Source organism: Pelmatolapia mariae, linkage group LG3_W (assembly GCF_036321145.2).
Source record: "Pelmatolapia mariae isolate MD_Pm_ZW linkage group LG3_W, Pm_UMD_F_2, whole genome shotgun sequence".
NCBI classification, from domain to species: Eukaryota; Metazoa; Chordata; class Actinopteri; order Cichliformes; family Cichlidae; genus Pelmatolapia; species Pelmatolapia mariae.
In genome coordinates this window covers 66,600,388-66,623,429 of record NC_086229.1, presented here as the reverse complement: position 1 = coordinate 66,623,429, position 23,042 = coordinate 66,600,388, and the positions used below count along the sequence as shown (strand labels likewise).

The 23,042-nt window shown below is 39.6% G+C and overlaps 2 protein-coding genes across 2 annotated transcripts; both read right to left on the bottom strand.

The window, feature by feature from the left end:
• Positions 1 to 1,111: 1,111 nt before the first annotated feature.
• Positions 1,112 to 8,401, bottom strand: LOC134618012 (low affinity immunoglobulin gamma Fc region receptor II-like). The gene is made up of 8 exons (XM_063463171.2): positions 8,260 to 8,401; positions 7,245 to 7,505; positions 6,920 to 7,165; positions 6,672 to 6,833; positions 6,370 to 6,453; positions 4,210 to 4,308; positions 1,498 to 1,584; positions 1,112 to 1,361 (listed from the first exon to the last, which is right to left on the bottom strand). Exons 1-8 carry the CDS (start codon positions 8,399 to 8,401, stop codon positions 1,330 to 1,332), a joined length of 1,113 nt encoding a protein of 370 aa, XP_063319241.2. The 3' UTR covers positions 1,112 to 1,329.
• A 2,554-nt stretch (positions 8,402 to 10,955) lies between these two features.
• LOC134624742 (programmed cell death 1 ligand 1-like) lies at positions 10,956 to 14,657 on the bottom strand. Its single transcript, XM_063469757.1, has 3 exons — positions 14,556 to 14,657; positions 12,500 to 12,838; positions 10,956 to 12,262 (listed from the first exon to the last, which is right to left on the bottom strand). Exons 1-3 carry the CDS (start codon positions 14,614 to 14,616, stop codon positions 12,075 to 12,077), a joined length of 588 nt encoding a protein of 195 aa, XP_063325827.1. The 5' UTR covers positions 14,617 to 14,657; the 3' UTR covers positions 10,956 to 12,074.
• Between the last annotated feature and the right edge of the window lie 8,385 nt (positions 14,658 to 23,042).

Below are 23,042 nucleotides of genomic sequence, written 5' to 3'. Positions count from 1 at the left end.
AAAGCCCACCAATCATAAAATGCTTTGTGAGCATCAGTTTGTGACTGTGGAAAGAAGAACTAGTTTTTAACAGGAAGCAGCAGAACCAGACTTGATGATTAGCAATAATTAAATTTAGAAAATGTGAAATTTCCTCTTTTTTTTCTGATTTTAAATTCATTCACTCATCAACATCCCTGTTAAAAATTAAAATATTGACAGCCTTTATTTCTACTTTTAAACCTTTCAATTTTAAATCTTTTTTGTGATCCATGTGTTTCATGTTTGCTGCTGTTTGTGAGGAGAAATATCTCCTGCAACAAACAGTGAGCTCACATCTTAACGACTGTAACTCTCAGTCTGTTTGACGTTCAGTCAGAGTCACTGGTTAAAAGTCGGTCTTCTTATTCAGGTGTTTGTGGTGCTCGTCTCTTTCATTTCCTGTTGTTATTTCAGGCCTCTGAGTGTTAGCCGCCTTAAACAAACCAAACCTGCTCAGTCTTTGCTTTGTGCTGCAGTTTGAACACAAAGTCTTTGTCTTATCTTCCGCTTTGAAAACAGTTAAAGAAGTAGCCCTGTCTCGCTCGTGGCTTTAAACTGATGTCATTAATGAAGCAGATCAACCAGTAGATGGAAATAGATTTGATAGGTACTTGTGGTCATTTTAATGTTCTGTGAGAGGTTAAACAGGAAATGTGATGCTGCAGGAAGTTAGTCTGAGTTACTTGTAGTTTATCAGACATAAAATATCAGACTTAAAAACATCTCTCTGCTGAGAAGCTGCTACCTGAAAATTTTTAGCATATTTTTTTTAGTAAATTTTCAAACATAATTAAACATAAATATTTTTGCCATGTAAAAAGCAGCTGCTTGGTTCTCAGTGAAATAAAAAAATAAAATTAAATAAACTCTTCAGCCTCAAACGTGCAAAACACGTGGTGAAGTGTTTCTGTGCAGTTTTCAGCCTGCGGTTGTTCAGTCTTCTCTGCATTCAAGGAGGTGTGCATCGATTAGCCACAACCAAACAAGTCACATTTTCCATTTCACATATTTTTAAGCCCACGACCACGTGAGAAAAACACTAAAAACACACTAGAAGGAGGTTTATTTATGCAGAAAATAATTTCCCACTGCAGGAACCAACAAACACGAATAAAGTTTAAATAATAATAGAGTTATGAATCATATTAACATATTTATATTCTCATTTGCCATAAAAAACATTTAAAGCTAGTTAAAATAGAATGTTATTTTTGAATTATCTCAGTGAAAATCTATAGATGTCCTCTGGTCTGAGGTGCTGGTGGGACCAGTTAGAGACCAGCAGCTGGACGTGGTTGGACTGGTGGACTACTTCAGTAAAGAGTAGATGGTGTCTGGCTCTGGTTTAAAGTGTGAACACAAACACAAACAGTTCAAACAAACTTACAGTTTCCTTTCTGACAGAGATGAGATTTACTGAGCTTCAGTGAAGACGTGGTTTGCTCAGCGCTGTACAAAGTTAAAGTGCACCTGTACCTTTGGGCCTCTTTGATCTGGTGGTTTTCAGTCCATGGCAGACGTCGCCTGCTATCACTTCTGAGTAGATTGTAGCTGAATTGCACTCTGCAGAGTAAAACACTGATGTTAAAACTACAGTTATGTCATTTTTGCTGCACTGCAGCTATGGCAAACAGTTTTTATTTTGATTATAAAGAGATTAAGTGATCAATTTTATAAAGAGCAGCTGATTATCACTGTGTTTTTTTCTAACAGCTTCTTAGCAGCTCTGCTGTGAAACACAGTAACCACAAAGAACTTTGGGGGGATGTTTGTAAAAAAGGAAGACAGACGACCACAAAGCTGCTGTCTTCTTTCAGATAGCCTGACACATTTTACCACAGAGCAACAAGCAAACTCGTTCTCACAACACGAACACTGTTACTGCCCAAAGCAGAAGACAAGTGGTTAGAGTCATCAGTATCAGACTACCATTATCTGGAATCAGCAAGAGGAAGTAACTTCTGTGGTTTCCACACAGAATTTAAAATAAAAATAGAAATTGGGAACTGACTGATTGGTCTGTTCAGTCAGTCTCTCTTTAGATGTCCTCCAGAAACACAAGCACAAGTCTGCTATTTATTAAGTGTTGCTCACTGGGACAAAACTCTAAACAGAAGCTCCCTGGGATATTCTCAAGGGGACAAAGAGCTGGTCCAGTGTTTAGCAACCAGGGAAAAAAAACACACTGTTCATCTTGAATCCAAGGTTTAACTAAAAGACTCCTATTCATGGACTGCTCTCTTAAAAAGGGGAACCCCCACTCTAGGCTGTAAATCCAGGGGCACTAATCCAGACCTCTGGGCTATGTTGCAGAGGTGTGTCAACCAAGACAGCACCACATCATCTACAGCAGCCAACGGGCCACAAGCAGCCTAGCTGCAACCTCCAGTAAACCTACCCAAGGTCCTGCCAGAAACAGAAAAAAATGTTTTTTGCAAGACTTTATTAATTCCAACAGAAATTAGTGTAGACATTGAATGCAGCACTCCTGCCACTCCCTCTCTGAATCGGGCTGCAAGGACAACTGGTCCCTTAAGTAGCAGTTGTCAGTTGAATCCTTAGTGATCCCGTATGTGTCAGGAGTGGATGAGCTGAGACACATTTTTTCTAAACACCGGGTCTCTGTGGCTTTTAAACCCCCAAAACACGCTGCACCAAAAACTGGTCCACCCCAAGGATCGGGTCCCCTGACACAAACAGAGTAACATAGTGTACGCTGTTAAGTGCCAGTAGGATTGCCAGGATTTATACATCGGGGAAACTAAACAACCTCTGGCGAAGCGGATGGCACAACACAGAAGAGCAACCTCGTCAGGCCAGGACTCTGCAGTTTATTTACACCTACAGGCCAGTGGACACTCTTTCAACGATGAGGATGTACACATCCTGGACAGGGAGGAACGCTGGTTTGAGCGCGGAGTCAAGGAGGCCATTTACGTGAAAAGGGAAAGACCATCTCTGAATCGAGGAGGGGGCCTAAGGGTACATCTGTCACCATCTTACAATGCTGTGATTGCAGCCATTCCCCAACTCTCTGTGAATGGTACTCATGGCCATTGATCACTTGGATTTGATCAGTGGGTTTTGGTCAGTGGTCATGGGAATTTGCATATTAATGATCAAGGAACTGAGCTCCCAGCCCATTGTTCCTTCAGTGGGCTGGTTTCAGTCATTATGCAAATGTACTGTTTATAAGATTGGGGAAACCTGCAGTCAGCTGAGACTGAAGAAGTCACTTGGATGAGTGACGAAACGTTTCTCCCACAAAACGCTACGAGACAACTTCTGTGACTAGCTCCCATTTGGGTTTTTTTTGTTTGTTTTTTAAGTTTTTTCTTGTACTGATGTCTTTTTTAAATAAATAAAAATATCACCTTCTGTGTGATGCACCTTGTAATTTATGGAAAGAAAGAGACATAGATTTGCCTGCTTTACTCACCTACCACCCTCCACCACTCTGTTAAGAAATACCAAGTAAGCAATGAGCAAAACTGCAGTAGTCACACTATGTTCTTAATCAGTCTCACCGACCTGTCCTGTCCCCAGCCTCAAGAGGTTGTTCTTTAAGCTTTGTAAATAAACTTGTTGAACATAATTCAGTCATTTGCTGGGTTGTTCATTTTGAGTCCAAATACAGTTAATAACACATGAAGCCACCCATGAGTCTGAGTGGACCATTTTCTGTACCTCCATTGCTGAGGGACTGTACCATTAAATGCTGGTTATACAATCTGTCAGACAGAAAATGTCTTTCAGCTGATTGGGAATGCAGCGACTTTTGCCCAGAAGAGCTGCAGAGCAGAGCTATGAACATCTCTGTTTAGGCTGTTGCCTCTGTGATCTGCACCTACATAAGTAGTAAAAAATGATGGATGGATGATCTTATGAGAACAAATAATTTTACATGAAACTATTATCTTGTTTGAATTAATTATAATTTTGTGATTAATACAGTTATCCTATTGAATGTATTTTCCAGAAAGTGTGGGATTTTGTGTGTGGTGTGAAAATGTGTGTCCAGCCAATAAACTGTATTAACCTATAAAGCTCATTGTATTTTCATCAGCCTTATGCTAATTAGAAGATGTTAGCATGACTAACAGAGGGAAACCTGACCCTGCTAAACCAAAGCCTCAGTGTCTGTGTGTCAAAGTAAACCAAGATGGAGACAAAGAAGAGCAGCTGTACCTCTGATCTTTGATTTCTCTTGCTTGTCTGTGATGACAATTTGTTCATAACTGATGTTGTCATGTCTCACTCCTGAGTAGATTACAGCTGGATCGTCTTCTGCACAGTCAAACATACACAAAGGACAATACCAAATTAAATGTAAATTCAAATATTGATGATACAAAAATAAGGTGAGGTAAGTAACACTGAAGTAAGTTCACTTCATCTTCGTTCTTCTTTCTCTTTACATCTGTGTAAAAACTTTTTATTGTTGATGAGAAACAGGATTGGATTGTTGGACAACTGCAGCACTGTTAACTTCTGTTAATCACAAACCACAAACACACAGTCTAACATACAAAGAACAACAATCAGCACACAACTGCAACTTTAAAGACTAACATTCAAATTGGATAAACATAATCAAGTTGTTAGATTTTTCATAAGGAAAATGAGTAAAACATCATGAATTGGTAAACCTTTAGGTAAAGACAAAAATGATTTAAATTGTTCAGTTTGATAGAAGTACTAAACTTTGTATGTAATATCTTTTATGATTACTTTAAAAAAAATAAATAAATAAATATTTTATAAGTCAGAATGTTGACCAATTTCATAATGACTGTCAGCAAAACAGATTTTTTAGATAAGTTAAATTACTCTTGCCTTTCTGAATAACCTTAATGTCAGTTCATGCATGTTCCTCCATGTTAAATTTAGACGTGTGAAATTACTCTTTATAAGATGTGGGGTGTACTAGTACAAGCAGCAGTTCTTGTTTCAGTCATGGAAGGACTATTGATACTCCTCAGAGGTTAATAACTTCTCACCTATGGAACTCAAGGTATTGTTGTTTTTATTTAAAGTATCTACTATTCATAGCATGTCTCAGTGTTAAAATGTGTGTATGAGTGCAGCTTGCTTTGAAAAACTGTATTGAATATTAGGTAAAGTTAACAAAAGCAATATAGCTATTACATACCATTAACCACAGACTGTTCTAAGAGAGTAGCACACAAACTACCCTTATAGTTTGGACCTGGATGTGCATGTGAGCTTAATTGAACATAGCTGAATGTGTCACAGTGCCATCGGAGGGATAAAAGGATCTGTCAACCTGCACACTGTGTGAGTGCAACTCTCATTCGTCCATTGGTGCTACATGTAACATATGTGTCACTGCAATTTTATTTTTATTTATTTGAAACAAAGTTACTCAGTAGAAGTTTTCAAGTTATACATTTGACTTAAACACAGTGAAAAGCAAATAAATGAAGAGCAAAACCTCTGAAATGCTTCCCTTGGTTTAAATTCTGTATTTGTTTTCTAAGGTGAAAAAAATAGAAAAAGGGGGAAAATTTTATTTTTTTAATTAATATCTTATTCCCAAAGTGATCCACACTGTAAAGTTGTTTCAAAGTCTACCTAGAAGCAAGTCTAACTATTCAGCAGATATATAAGTTGATCAGTTACTTTAAAAAGCTCCTGTCTGCAGTCCCCTTAAACCCCCAGTAAAATGTTTTGTGGCATTTTAATCAAATTGTCTGACAAATGATATGAATCGATATATGATCGGTTGTACTAATAGATCATCCAAAAAGTCTATGTCGTGTTTTTTGTGGATGTTTTTTTCTGGATATTTGGACATTATTCAGCACAAGTTAACATACATCTATGGGTCTGTGGATGTGATTTGTTGACTAAAGACAGGCAGCATTAGCTGATAACTTAGCACTCCATCCTCTCATCTGATTATGGTCACTTTTTGTCTCCAGTAAATGACATCACAGTGCCTGTTTCTTTGAATTTGAATTGAATCTCTTTCTAGCGTTTATTTATTTCTAACGTTTATTACAAGTGATTAAATAAACACTGTGCTAGTAAATACAGTAATACTAGTAAAACAAATACACTGACAAACATGTTTACAGTGATAACACAGATCTCAAAGGTGTTATGTCATCAGGCATCAATGCAAACACCATGGCTGGCTAATATATTTAGTCAGTTTTTAATGCTTTATTTGTTATGATGTCCTTGGAATTTATGGATATCTCCACAATACAGAAAGGACAATATGTCTCTAAAATATTCACATTTTAGAAAAATAAAGTTGCCTTGTATACAATAATATTGCAAACATCAACAGCCAGCCCAGATCAAAGCACTCAGTATTACCTTTGTTATGGCTTATTGGTTGTTGTCGTTGGCGATGTGTTACTCTAATGTCACTGTATGTAATCTCATCTTTCCCAGCTTGATCTGCTTAAACAAATAAAAAGTGAGATAAGACAGAAAAATATTATAAATTAATGTTTAATTTAAAAACACAGAAGTAAGTAATTAAAGTAATTTTAGCTTTGTAATGTGTAACAAGAATTTCTTGCATTAGTATACAGTAGAATGTAAATCTAAAAAACATCTAAACCCAATACATACCTATATTATTGAACAGCTCAAACTCAGGAAATCTGTCTCACCTTCAGGTTTCCTGTGGGCATGTCGTCTCCTCAGGAGAACCAGTAACACCAGTAGAACCACAACACAGACTGATCCAACACATGACAACGCTGAGAGAACAGTAGTAGAGGTGGATCCAGGTGGAGGTGTGGATGTAGGAGGAGGTGTGGTGGTGAGTTTGTCTAAAATAAAGCAAACACAGTCATTAAGTTGTCGTCACATTGTGAATGTTGAAAGCTGCAGAAACACAGACAGGTGAGTGTGTCACCTGTGACAGTGATCCAGCTGGATGGAGACTCTCCATGACCGCTGATGTCACACTTGTAGAGGCCTTCATCAGACCTGGAAACATGCTGGATGGTCATGTGACCTGTAGGCTGCTTCCTGATGAGGGAGCCATCTTTATAGAAAGCAGCTGGGAGGTTGGAGGGAGTGGTCTTTGTTTTACAGAGCAGAGTGACGTCATCTCCCTCCATCACAGGGAGGACAGGACTCTGCAGGATCACTGATCCACCTCAACACAGAGACAAACTACAGCATTTCATCCATTTACACACAGCTTCATCAACACTAACTCCACACACTCAGCTTACCAGTGACTGTCAGGTTAACCATGTTACTGATGGGACCCTCGCTGGACTCACACCAGTAAACTCCACTGTCATGAGGGAAAACATCAATGTTACAAGAAGAACCAGCTGGTTTTCCCCACCCATCTCCACACTGAGTGATGTTTGGTTTGCTTGTGTTTCTCCTCAGAGTCCATCCAGCAGAGCTGTCGTCCTCCTCACAGCTCAGAGACACAAAGTCTCCTTCAAAGAACTGAGAGCTGCTGGGACTCACAGTCAGACGAGCTGTGAGGGTTAAAATGAAAAACTGATGATCTGTTAGACTTTACATTGTGAAATATGAACCCAATCAGGTCATATCAGTGAGTATTTATCAGGTTTAAACTGTGACAGAAGAAGGTTACTGACCTTGGTTTGTTGTGCAGCTCAGCAGTGAGATCAGAACTAAAGAGAAATGACACTCAGGTTGATTTGAGGTGAACATAAAGAACAACTCCACACAAACAGCTGACAAACACACAAACTGATAACTCTATGAAATATCTGCTTATTTTCTATTTGATGCAACATGTTTCTATACATTTGGTTAATCGATCCATCCTGATGAAACATTTATCTGATTAAAGATAGAGGGACTGCTGGAGATAATCACAGTTGTTGTATAGAGAGATATAAGCTCATCAGTCCATCACAGACTACAGTCACACCTACAGGCAGTTTAGAATCACCAGTAAACCAAACATGTCGTTGGACTGTAGAGGAAATGTACAGACACTATGTAGTTTTTAATGTAATTTACAAACCTTTGCGTTTTATCTCCAAAAGTTGAATCTGTTCATCTGGACGTAGAGTTTTGTGGAAGTAACGATTCGTCACTCAAGTGACTTCTTCAGTCTCAGCTGACTGCAGGTTTCCCAAATCTTATAAACAGTATATTTGCATAATGACTGAAACCAGCCCACTGAAGGAACAATGGGCTGTGAGGTCAGTTCCTTAATCATAATTATGCAAATTCTCACTGATCAATGGCAATGAGTACCATTCACAGAGAGTTGGGGAATGGCTGCAATCACAGCATTGTAAGATGGTGACAGATGTACCCTTAGGCCCCCTCCTCGATTCAGAGATGGTCTTTCCCTTTTCACGTAAATGGCCTCCTTGACTCTGCGTCTTATTACCATTTTCACAGCATGTAAAACTTTCCAGAAAATTTTGTTTGTAACTGACATAAATGTATAGAGTTTAAACTCCTCAGTATAAAAAAACAGCTCTTAAATATATCATTATAATTATAATTACTGACTACACTGTGATTATACAGAACATATTCCTCTTCAGACCTGCAGTTGGTCCTCGTGGTGTTTTGAACTTGAATTCAGCCTGATTTGTTTTTCATGTCTTCTCCTCCATCATCAGTTATCAGGAGAGCAGACAGTCAAAGTACAAGAATTCAAACAAACACAGAGATTCTACTTACAGAGCAGACACAGCACAGATGTTTCCTTCATCGTCCTTCTCACTCATTTGAGCTTTTTTTCATTTCTGTCACTGACACCAAGTAAAGCCCGCCCTCTTCCTCTGAGCACCAGCTTTCTATTGGTTCAAACACAGAGGTGGGGACCTAAAGTTTACTTGGTATAAAGAAAAAAAAAACACTCTGTAATATCCTGCTTTTTCAGTTGTCAAGTATTCAGTCTGCTCTCAGTGATCTGTAGCTTGCTTCATGAACAAATCCATGTCCATGTAGTTACGTCCCCCTCAGTGAGAGAGGCAGATATGAGCTGAAACACAGGAATCAAACCAGGGACGCTGCTGTTATGGAGCTGAACTGGAACCATTCAGACACTGAGGCCCTCTGAACACATTTTAATTACAGCTGTGCAGAGACACACTGATGACTGACTGGAACACTATGATTCACATTTTACATTAACACCATCCTCACACATGGTTCATATATGGCCACTAGAGGGAGATGTTGGACTTTAAACACTAACATGCATACAACCAGATCATCGGTGATGATAGTGCAGGAATATCATACGGAGCGTCCGCATCTCCTAATAAACTTAAACTTCAACCTCAAAATTTCTTGTTGCTTTTTTTCTTTCAGTATCACAATGCATTCTTTAAGTATGTGATCTACTGAAATGTTAGCCAGTTGGTTAAACATGAAAGTCTGGGAAAAAATATTTTTTATATTTAATATATACTAGCAGTGACACTAAGGTAACATTACTAGAGTTTTGAGTTAAGAGGGCAGTAGCCTAAACAGAGAGGCCCAGACTTTCCTCATTCCGGCCACCTCAACCAGGAATCTCTCCAGTGAGTTCTGCATCAGACCTGGAGCCTTTTCCCAGTAGGATTTCCCTCAAACTCCTCGCCCAGAAGTCATCATAGTTAAATGTCCAAAGCAGCTCAATTGGCTTCTTTTAATGTGAATAAGCAGTGGCTTTGCTCCAGATCCATCTTAAATGACCGAGATCCTCACCTTATCTCTAAGGTAGAACCAAGCCAATCTTTGAAGGAAATTCATTGCTGCTGCTTGGATATGTGACTTTATTCTTTCAAGAACTACAATCACCAGCTTTGCTTTTACACTCAGCTTCCCCTTCAGCACCACAGACTCCAATATGTCTTTCAGTGAAATGTAGTGCTCCACTTTCCCGTCACTCATAGACAACATCCTGAGATACTTAAACTCCACTTGGGGCAGCAACTCGTCAGAGCGTTAGACGTGCTGATTCTTATTCCCTCCACTTCACACTTTGCTGTGACTGTTTCAGATAATGACGAACTGGAAAACTATGATTCACACATGGCTTATATATGGCCACTAGAGGGAGATGTTGGACTTTACATACTAACATTGTTACAAGCAAATCATCAGTGATGCTTAAACGATACATTTGACATAAAATAAGAAATTAATGTTGAACACTATGTGTTTATTGAACTGTGAGTATATATTGGCTTCGTTTATATAAGAGTAAATAAGAAAGGTCATGAAACAGACTGTTTAGGGTATTTCTTGAAAATGCTGAAACACTTCTGAAACAAACTGAAGAATATAACATTTACAGAACATATTTAATAAACATAATCAGCATTAAAAATACTTTCTTTTTCCATATTTCATCTTGACAGGTGCTAGTACTGTCAGATTTTTTGTTTAATCCTGGTTTCTTCCTGATGATCTTACTTTCTTTTTCATGTGAAAAAGGCCTCACTTTTGTTTTAGAACAGTGCAGGAAGAACTAATTATAAATGTACTCATCTTTTTTATCCATGTTTCATCTATGTTTTCATGAGTTCTTTAAGATGATCAAATTTTCTGCTCAGTTTGAGTCTAAGTTTATTCCTGGTTCCATCTGTTTCATCACTGGAAGTTTGTTCAGTTTACAGATGTGCTCAGTTGTTAATATTCAATTCAATTCAATTTTATTTATATAGCGCCAAATCACAACAACAGTTGCCTCAAGGTGCTCATATTGTACCCATGCTCAGTCTGTGAAGGTTCTCAGTCATCCAGGTCATCGTAGTTTAGGGAGGGTTAGGGTTCTAGGGAGCTCAGAAAGAAAAGTGTCTGGACTAAGTTGCTTGAAGACGTCTAAAGAAGACGCTTTTCTTTCCAAGCTCCTTGAACTACCCATGCTCATAATGTCTGAAATCTGTGGTGTGTAGAAAACAACAGACAAAGTTTGTTTATCTTTTAGAGTTTGTTTATTATATGGATATAAACAGAATAGGTTCTGGTCAGGCAGACACATTACAGAAGAAAGCATGCTTTTTTTTTTAGCACAGAGGCTAGCTCGCCTAGAAAATGTATCATGAAATATGAACGTTTAATCACTGCAAAAGACAAATCAACTTGTAGCTCTTCTCATTAACATGGCAGAAATTTAACACGATTGTTCCATATTGTGGGCACAAAGATGTTAATGCACAAAACTGTGTACAGTGTTGTGCTCAGTAACACACCTCATACTCATATCTCATGAACAGCCAGGGTTTCAGCTCTGTCATTTACCTCCTAACACTGAGAGGTGGCGCTACTGAGCTTACATGGAGCTTAGGTTTTAATAATGTCAGGCTAAATGTATAAATGTTCATGTCGTTACATTAAAGGTGAGATCTGCACACACTCAAACAGCAGGTCAGAAAATGTTTACAGCCACAGGAGGCAAAGAAAAACCTTGTAGAGTAACACTACATGGGGAAACATTCAAACTTTTAATAACGTTTTACTCAATAGAGTAAAACTTTATTGATAAACAAATGTGTATACAAAAATAATTAATAAATAATCTTGACATGTGTAAACTGAAGAGTCTCCTTCATGGAGGAACAAGTTAAGGCTTCATAGATCAGAGGAGGAAACATGTGACTCTGCAGCTCCATGTAACACATTTCTCTTTGGTTTCATAATAATATCAGATTATTCAGTCACTCAGTTCTAGCTGATAAATGGACCCTGAGCACTTTGTGTTGTGGTTGTGTTGTCAGTCAGTTTCTGTAATTATTGTGTAACATCTAAACATAAGGATCAGTCTGTGAGTCTGACCTTACAAACAGAAACTGAATCTTTTCCGTTGAATATCACTGATCAGGCTTCCTGAATGTTCCACATATAAAAAAGGCAAAAGTGTAAATAACACTGTTTAAGAATCAAAACTAACTTGAAAGCTAAAACAACCTAATAGCTAATACTGTTCCAAACAAAGCAAACAAAAAAAAAAAACAAACAAACAAGTATAACAACTTAACTACACTGACAGCTGACTGATGCCTGTCCTCGAAAGTCAGGATCAGCATGAGACTCTAATTTCAGCTGCTAAAAAAACCCCAGACGTTTCAAACAGGCTCCAGTTCAGCAGGAGGCTTGTACGGATCCTGACTCTTTGTTTTTTCATGTTTTCTGTAGATCAAAAATCCAGCAGCAGCAACAACAACAACAAGAAGAGCAAAAACTATCAGACCAACTTTCAGTCCAACAGATCCTGCCTCCTTCCCTCCATCCTCTGTGTCTCCTCCTGTCTGACCTGCAGGTGAGAAACAGGTGTGAGGTGTCAGCTGTCAGGTAGGTGATGAGTGAAGAACAGAACAGAATCCATTTCCTCTTCAAACTGCTGTCAGACATTATCTACTGCACTCTGATCACATCACTCAGACCAGCTGCTTTCTACAAAGTCTCATCAACAACATCTTTAGAAACAAACATCAACAACCAGGAAGCAGCTTCACCTCGATCACACACACACTCAACTCTACTCACTCACCTGGAGGATCAACATGAAGGTGGATGATGTTGATGAGCTGCAAACCTGTTCCTGTCTGGAGAATACGACACTCATATGTGCCAGCATCATTAATCATCACATTCTTCAGAACCAGAGACACGTTTCCATTTTTCATCTGTCTGTCCTGCAGATCCACCCGGTTCCTAAAAGATGGATGCTGGTTGCCTGGATCCAATTGCTCATTCCGGTACAAAAGCACATATTCATCTCCCAGGTCAGCTCTGCTCCACTTTACGGCTCTGATGGTTTTGTTGTTTGGAGCTCGACATGTCAGAGTGATGTTCTCCTGTCCAACCTTAGCTGTTATGTTTGCCTGGTCTGAAAGAGGAAACAACACAGGGCAGAAAGGTTAAAGGTCAAAGTATGATTTTTAACTTCTACAGCAGCCAATCGCGGTGAGGGGGGCACATACACACACAAAAGGAATGGAGAAGGTAGTAGGTTTAAGTTCATTAGATTGATCAGTATTGCTGAACTGTGAAATATTTTGGGCGCAGTGTATTTTTTACATACAGGTATAACAGAATAGCTTTAGTGTTGTTGTTTATTTAAACTTGAGTATGAACTTATACAAAATGCAGCAAGATATTAAAAAAACAGTTTCATTGATTAAAAAACACACTATATCGGATTCATATCGGTATCGGCAGATATCCAAATTTATGATATCGGTATCGGACATAAAAAAGTGGTATCGTGCCATCTCTACTACCAGCTACCTCAAGATTCAAGATTCACATCATGCACACAGACCATCAACAGTGGGCTTCACCAGAGGTGTGTTCTCTTGCCACTGGTCTTCTGTCTCTACACTAATGACTGCACCTCAGGAGATCCATCTGTGAAACTCCTGAAGTTTGCAGATGACACCACTGTCACTGGTCTGACCAGGAACAATCAAGTTCTCCTAAAGACAGTAGGTGGACCAGTTGCTTTCAATGGTACAGTCACAGACTGTCAACACTCCACTTTCCAGCCTCTCAACAATACAGTATAAACTGTGAATCACTTCAGATTACCAGGATCCACCTCTTAGAGGAACTAGTCCTTACACATATTTAAAGCATTTTTCATTAGTTCCTAGTTGGATCAGCTCAACACTGTATGACTCAGCTCGACTCTTTTTCCATTACAATCGAGAACAGCTTAGTAAACAATCATATGACCCCCTATGAGCAAGCACTTTGGTGACAGTGTGAAGGAAAAACTCCCTTTTAACAGGAAGAAACCTCCAGCAGAGCCAGGCTCAGGGAGGGGAACGCATGTGCTGTGACCAAGGGACAAAAGACAGTAATAATTGAGATATATGGAAGGTTGGCAATTGACCGATAATGATCCAAGACGTTGCGTTTTCTAAGTAAAGGTTTACCTACTGCCAGCTTGAAGGCCTGTGGCACAAGGCCGATTATTACAGAATTTATCGTATTTAATATTGAAACATTAAGTCGTGGTAAAAGCAATTAACCAGTTACTAAAAAGTGCCCGTTATCAGGTACTACCACCCAATGGAAAACTCTAAAAACCACGCTGAGCCGACTACAGTAGGCAGAAATGGGATAAAGGCTAATAGGCTATTCAAGAGAAGGCCCAGCAGAGGTTGTTTTTCCTGTGGTAACTCAGGAATTGCAGCGTCTCACAGTAAAATGCAAAAGCGTTTCAAAAAGAAGAAGAGATTAATGCGACAGCAAATCATTCGTACACTTCCTGTATCGCTAAATCCGTTCACGGACATTCCCGTAAGACTGCGTCATAGAGCAATTTTAGTGGCTACAACTCTGAACCAGGAAATGTGTTCAGCATCTGTTAACGAGCTGATCTAGAGACAGACACCTTCATGGAAACTCTGGAGTTAAATTCAACATAACTCGTTAAACCATTATTGAAAAAGATCGTCTAAGGTGTGGCATCTGAAGGTGCCACCGGGGGTGCCAGTAACCGAGTCACTCTTTCATCATATTTAGCCCAGAATAAAGTACCGGCCAGTTTAAAACAGCAGCTTTACAACATGTTTGACTTTATAATAACTAAATTTAACCTGCACAGACGAAGGCAACCAGACAAGTCCACCAAAACGCGATATATATTTCGGCAGCCATCACAGTTGGGGTAACGGGAAGGTTTGATCAAACACTTCCGGATGTTATGTGTTGTGATGCATTTCATTGCACTCGGAAGGCTGAGAAAGACCCTTGCGACTCGCTCGCACTGTGAAGGTTTTCATTTACTACTTTGCAAGCTAGAGCCATTCATTGGTCAGTAGCAGAGCGGTGCAATGCTAGCCTTGTTGCAGGTAAAACCATGACTGCAGGTTGTTCATATTAGAGTTTGGTCAGTGCTCTGTGCACCGATTATTTAGCAAGTCTAAAATACACCACAGTGGGAAACAGATTTAAAAGATTTACAGTTTTACTACAGGTACATTCCCCGCCTCCATCTCGGATTGTTAACTTGAGATTCATGAAGCTGCTCTGACTTTCCCAGTTTGAAATACAGACTGAGGACGTGATCAAACTGAAAATTCCCACTGAGATCTGCTCCTCCAGCTACTCCATTTCTTCTTCGTCTAGTTCATAATGGTTGTTTGCCAATCAGCTTACAGTACCAATGTTACTTTAGCGTTACCTACTGGAGTGACTGCAGAATAGCAGGAAGAAAATTTGTACGGTAAAGAAAAACAAAACGAAACAAAATGATATAAAAACAACTTCTAAACAAAATATATACACTACCAGTCCTACCAAGAGGTTTGACACACCTTTTCATTTAATATATTTTCTTTATCTTTACTACTTTCTACATTGTAGATATAAACTGATGATATGAATATATGAAGCAAGAGATATGGAATTATGTGCCAAAGAATAAGAGAGAATAATAACTCTAAATATGTTTTATATTTTATATTACAGAGTAGCCACCTTTTGCTTTATTGACAGCACCATAAACCATTGGCCTTCTCTCTGTCAGCGAGCTTCATGATGTAGTCACGTGTAGTCACCTCCATCATTACTTTAACAAAGGAAGGTCAGTCAGTCTGGAAAATTTCTAAAAGTTTGACTGAAGTGCAGTTACAAAAACCATCAAGTGCTACGATGAAACTGGCTCACATGAGCACCGCCCCAGGAAAGGAAGACCAAGAGACACCTCTGCAGCTGAAGATAAATTCATCTGGGTCACCAGCCTCAAAAATCCCAAGTTAACTGCACCTCATATCAGAGCCCAGATAAATGTCACATAGAGCTCCAGTAGCAGACACATCTCTACATCACTTCTTCAGAGAAGACTGTTGAATCAGGCCTTTATGTTCAAATAGCTGCTAAGAAACCACGACCAGTGTTGGGAAGGTTACTTTTAAAATGTATTCCACTACAGAATACTGAATACATGCCCCAAAATGTATTCTGTAACGTATTCCGTTACGTTACTGTCAGGGTCCTGGGACTGGGTGACCCAGGACCCCTGGGCAGTCATGGACCTATTATATTATTATGTATTTTTGGTGTTGCTCCCCCTTCTCTATGCTTGTACATATGTGTGTGTGTGGGTGGCTGTGTGTCTGAGCACTCGTTTATAGGCGCCTTCAGGCCTGGTGGGTGTGGCCCTGCTAGGGGACTGGCCACACCCGAAGCCACACACCTGCTGCGGATCAGGCCTCGTCGGGGGAGCTACTTAAGAGAGTCTTGGAGCTCCCACCGACGCGGGATCATTGCGTTAGACTCCACGTTAGTTTTCCAGTTTAGTTAGTGTGTGTGTGTGTGTGTGTGTGTGTGTGTGTGTGTGTGTGTGTGTGTGTGTGTGTGTGCCCGCCCGCCCGCGGTTGTATGTGTCCTGACGGCTGCCTCTATTTGTGTCCCCAGGAGAAGTGTGGAGCGCCAGACAGCAGCCAGCACGCGGAGTGCTGAGACACGGGAGCGGAGAGCACTGAGACACGACACGGGAGTCAGGGGAAATCACAGGGGATTTATTGTCATTATTCCATTCACTGTAAATAAACGCACTGTTTATACACAGAGCACCGCGACTGGTCCTCCTCATTCCCCATATCCCCACGGTCCGCCATGCCGAACCGTGACAGTTACTCAATGAGAGTAACGTATTCTGAATACTTTGGATTACTTAATATATTATCATGCTGTTTACAACTACGTGAATGTACTATTGCTGTGATTTATTACTGTTACTGAAGGTCCGCGGCTCCGAAACTTAGTAAAGGGACATCTGGCTAATACGTTGGGTTCCGTGTCGAGCTGGTAGCCGAAAACTAGCTTTACTTTGTTGTCTGGGTCAACTTTGCTTGCGGGAGACAGAGAGAGGCGTTGAAACACTGCTCCAACGGAACTTATTTTTTCCGGAGGAAAACAGGAACACAGTGTACAGTTGAGTCTTAATAGCTTACTTACAAATGGGCTCGTCAGGCACTCTTCTTGGCTGCAGTGGTTATTATTATATTTACATGCTTCCAGCTCCCGTTTTTGCTCCATGACAGCTCGGACTTTTCCTTTCTCTCCCTCCCTCCCTCGCTCACAGACACATAACGGGTATGGTAGTCCATTCTCCCTGCAGCACGGACTACACTGCCCATCAGGCTACATTCTTTAGAGTTATGCCTGTAGCATTCTGTCTATTAGCCTATTAGCTTAGCACAACAACAAAAAGGCGCTCACTCACCCAGGAAACACGCAGAGAGAGAGCGTCACTCTGTAACCATGGCAACCGTAACGCTGCCGCCTGGAACAACATTACGTAGCTGTCAAACAAACCCAAACAATCCTGACCCGCCGCAATATGAAACAGGGAAGTACCGCCGTGTAATCCATTTATTTCAACAAAGTAACTGTATTCTAAATACCACCTTTTTAAACGGTAAGTGTAAGGGAATACAGTTACTCATATTTTGTATTTTAAATACATAACGGCAGTATATGTATTCCGTTACTCCCCAACACTGACCACGACTAAGGAAAAGAAACAAGCAGAAGAGATTTGTTTGGGCCAAGAAACTCAAGGAATGGACTTTAGACCAGATAAAATCTGTACTTGGGTCTGATGTCCAATCAAGATGGTTTGGGATGAGATGGACTCCAGAGTGAAGGCTAAAGGACCAACAAGTACTCTGCATCTCTCAGCATGCTCGTCATTGGAGGGCGCAATATCACTGCCCCCATAAAATATTGAGAGGATGTAAATGGATCACAAAAAATTACAAAAATAAACACATATCGCAAATAACTACAATTTTCTCATATAGCGCTCGTGGTTGCCTGCATGTTTCTGTCAGAATCCTGCTTGTGGCCAAACTCCATTAAAATAAGCACGTGTAAAATATCCTCCTGAGAACCATCCTATTCATTTATGTCCCCTATAATGGACATTTGTTTTTGGTCTATATCTTTTGGCTTATTTGACACACTTGACCTCAAATTTGCTGATGCTATATTAACAAGTTTAAACTGGCTCAGACCACATGTACAAACCTGATAAAGGCATGCCTGACTGAATATTACTGACATCGCTGTTACTATTAATATTTCCTTAAACATAATTCCTGCCAATCACTCAGACCAGCTGCTTTCTACAAAGTCTCATCAACAACATCTTTAGAAACAAACATCAACAACCAGGAAGCAGCTTCACCTCTGATCACACACACACTCAACTCTACTCACTCACCTGGAGGAACAACATTAAGGTAGGTGCTGATGGGCTTCGGCCTGCCTCTGGGAATGACAACACACTCGTATGTTCCAGTGTCATTAATCGTCACATTGTTCAGAATCAAAGACACGTCTCCATCCTTCATCTGTCAGTCCTGCAGATCCACCTGGTTCTTAAAAGATGGATGTTGCTCTTCAAATACAGACCCCTCATCTCTGTACAAAAGGACATACTCATCCAGGTCAGCTCTGCTCCATTTTACAACACTGATGGGATTATTATTTGGAGCTCAACATGTCAGAGTGACGTCCTGTCCAGACTCAGCTGTGATGATTTTCTGGTCTGAAAGAGGAAACAACACAGAGCAGAGAGGTTAAAGGTCAAAGTACAACTGTTCACTTCAACAACAGCCAATCCCAGTGAGGGGGGAGGGGGGCACGCATGCACAGACAGACAAATGCTGATAATAAGTGAACATAATGTGTGAGAGAAAGGAGCCTCTCATTATAAGACACTGTGAGTCTCTGCATGCTGCCTTTATGCAGCTACAGCTGTTTGTATACACTGAACAAAAAGCTTTGTAGCTGTATACTGACTCCTGACACTACAACACATCACACTGACACACACATTACACTTCTTTGTCTCTGTGCTGCAGTTCATTTAAACCCTCCCAGACCCATGCTGCCATCACACAAGTATTGGAGTCATTATTACTAGTTACATTACTTCTGTTACCCTATCCGGTCTTTAAGTCTGATGTCATTTTAGTTGTGGAGCGTGCACATACAACAAAGGTGAGGGTGGCGAAAACAGAACAGAGAAAACCTAAACTGGGAAAACTAAGCAAAACCAAACCTCAAAACAGAGAAGTAGGGAGACACGAGCAATGATGCAGAGAGTGAACACAGAATGATGGACGGTGATTACGCAGCTGAACCAGCAACTAACAGAGGCTTTTTAATGTTATATATACGCGTAATACTTATGATCAATCTGAAATGATACTCTCACTAGATGCGCAGAAGACCTTTGACAGGGTCGAGTGGGATTTCCTCTCCTCGACCCTGCAAAGTTTGGCATAGGCCCTAATTATATTTCCCTTGTTAAGCTGCTTTATACAAAGCCCCAGGCCTTGGTTAACACAAAAAATATAACTTCTAGTCCTTTCTCCCTCCAACGCTCTACAAGACAAGGGTGCCCTCTGTCCCCATTGCTATTTGCACTTGTAAAAGAACCTCTCGCCATTCAATGACGCTCTGCAAAGGATCATAAAGGGATAAGGAGATTTGTGTAGAACATAAGGTGTCTCTCTATGCAGACAATCTTTTGCTATATATCACGGACCCTTATAAATCATTGCCAAAGATTATGACAATTTTAACTGAATTTGGGAAAATCTCTAGATACAAAATCAACCTAACACAAAGCATATTGCCCGTCTCACTTGCTGGCCAAATAAATGTCATTAGGATGGACACTTTACCCAAATTCTTTATTTCTGTTTCAATGTGTCCCAATATTGATCACTAAAACATTTTTTAAGATATTAGACCAGTTAATTTCTCAGTTTATCTGGAACAGGAAGACGCCCAGAACAAAAAAAGACATTCCTCCAAAGACCGCAGGAGGAATGGGGTTGCCCTGCTTTCAGCTCTATCACTGTGTCTGTAATATACGCTGTATGTCATTCTGGGGCGGGAAACACAGACCTGATTGGGAAAGGATGTAAAGTATGACTTTTTTCTCTGATACTCTTAAATATTTGGTTCATTCAAATCCAGATCCGGGTAAGCATGAATGTAAAAATCCAGTAGTGTCCAACTCATTAAAAATTTGGTCTCAGATAAGAAGGCATTTTCATTTGCACCATAAATTACACCATTAATTCATAATCAACTTCCAAAGGTGGACTTCCAAAGTAATACACACAATTAAGGATCTGTTTATTGATAATATTTTTCCTTTGTTTCAACGTCTTCAGCAAAAATTCTCGTTAGAAAACAGAGATTTTTTCAAGTACTTACAAATACATAATTTTATTAAAGAAACACTTCCACCCTTTCCCAATGAACCACAATGGCTCGCTTTAGATGACCTGTTTCTGGTGAACCCGGTAAAGAAAGAAGCTATTTCCAGGATCTACAATCAGCTTTCGCAAATAGACAGTACAACTACATTGGGACATTTGAGGAACACTTGGAGTGAGGAACTTGGTATTGAGCCACTGAAGATCAATGGACTAAAGCACAAGAGCTGGTTCACTCCACTTCAGTCTGCTGCAGACACGAACTACTACAATTTAAGGTCCTGCATAGGCTCCATTTGTCCAAACTGAAGGTCTCAAGGATGTTTCCAGGGGCGGACTCAAGCTGTGTCATTGTCACATATGTTTTGGACATGCCCCAACATCGCCACCTACTGGTCCAAAATATTTAAAACAATGTCTAATATTTTTAAAAAACAGCTTTCCCCAGACCCAGTAATGGCACTTTTTGGTGTAGCTACAGTTTAAGACTTAAATAACAAACAAATTCATGTTTTGAGTTTTATAACATTGTTTGCAAGACACCTTATACTCCTAAACTGGAAAAATACAGCCCCCCAACTCACTCTGCTTTGTTAAGTGACACAATGTATCATTTACAGTTGGAGAAGATTAAGTTTTCATTGAGGGATAATGTAGAACGGTTTTACCTAATTTGGCAACCCTTTATAGATTACTTTAATAAGTAAATTGAAAGATATGTCCTCCTTCCATATCTCCTCTAAGTTTGTATTGAGCTGTGCATGTGTATTGTTTTTTTTTTGTGATTGTTTATATAATGATAATTATGTTTTATGTATGTTTGACATTATTAATAAAACTAATAACAAGAAAAAAACCCAATAAATATATAAATAAAATTAAGAATTACAAGAAAAACGAGGATATTGTACTATGGAGGAGGCAGCATTTAGCTGTAGTTCCATAAAACCACAGCTGTTGTGGAGAACTTTGCCAACCTTTGATTATTATAGAACCAGTGAGGCTGTTTGGACTTTCCAATGAAACATCAGTGCAGGAGTCTCTCAGTACATCTGTTTACACTGAGGGACAGAGAAGCAGCAGAAACACCCACATAGTAAACATGTAGAGACAGATAGCAGCAAATAATCTCCAGGGAGCTCGTCTGTCTGCTGCAGACTTGTTGTAAGTCACAGATCAGATACTTTTTAAAAAAAGTTTATTTAAGACTTACTGTTTTGAAGGGATCAATTAAAGACTCCTCTGATCATCAGGGTTGAAAAATTATCCAATGAAAGATAAAAAAAAAATGTGTAAAGTCTGTTCTTTTTTTTTTCAGTGGTAAAAAACCCTGCAGTTTAATTGCACGTAAAAAGTTTTACAAAAGTAAGTTGTTCAAAAATCAAAAGATCAAGTATAAAAGTTAAATCTCTGTGGGTAAAGCTACCTCTCTACCAAGCAGCCACAGACCAAACTAACCTGTATTATCATGTATCGACCTGTTTTACACAACACACCCTGCACCTGTGACATCAGTGCCATAGCAATACCTTAGCAACCACATTCCTATCTCCCTTGTTTGTTCCATATATGGATCTAATGCACACCTGCAGGGGCAAAGTAACAAAGTAACAGTCTATGGATCCAGATAAACCTGGTCTTCTGAGTGAAACTGCAATTTAATTCAACTTCCTGTGCAACATGCTGAGAGCAGAGATTCAAAATATATGCTACATTCTTAAGTAAAAAAAAAAAAACACATCATGAATCAGAGCAGTTATGAACAAAAACTCAGGCAACAACAATAAAAAAAAGTAGGAATTTCTTTTACAACTCGGTAATAAAGTGGTAATAGTAGGTTTACAGGGTGGAAATAAGAATGTAATAATGCTAATAATAAGCCACTACTACTCAATTACCAAAGTAATAACCAGTTAATATTAATGTATTATCATTGTAGCAACAGTGGTTACAGTTGAGTTATAGTACACTGAAATGATTTTAACTGGATAATAAGGGCTCAAAAACCTTTTTTAGCTCGATGTCACTCTTCATTCTAAGAGTCCCTCATCTGGTTCAGGGGATAACACCACAACACTCACCAATGAATGCAAACTCAGCAATGAAGGTGCAGTGCATGGTCCAGATCATGGATCAGGCTCAATGTCCCAAGCCTTTCTTGTAATACTGTTGAAATTCTACCAAAGGTGGGAGTTGAAAATCTTACAGACTAGGACCTCTGCCAGGTATTCTCAGCTCACCCAGTGGGACCATGGAGTCACCAGCTGGAGCACCCTTAAGCACACACCCAGTAGGCTGGGTACTCTAAACTCGTGTGGAGCATAAGCACAAACAACAGTCAGAACCAGTTTCCTGTCCTGGAAGAAACTGTCTAGTTCACTGGCTAGAACCCCAAAGTACAGACAGCAAGCTGAGGGGACATAAGAATACCCATGATTTGAGGATTTGATGAGGACTATTTTTTCTCTGTCTAAAGGTATGTGAGAAGTCCCTTTTTGAAATACTTTGAAATTACTGCTATTCAAAACTAGGGCTGCCACAAACAATTATTTTGATAGTCGACTAGTTACCAATTATTTTTGCGATTAGTCGACTAATCAGATCATGCATCCATTGGACATAAAACGTACAGCTTATTGCAGCAGCATGCATCTGCTCTTATATAACTAACATTAGCTTACAGCTTGACGTGTTAAAGGTATGTGCTAACTAAAAATAAAGACAAGATGACAGTTTATTAAACTTTTAATGAATGCAGATTGTCTTGGTGGAGTTTAATAAACTCAGCCCCCTGCTCCTTGCCATCTAAAATATAACAGGACACTGGTGTAAATTGGC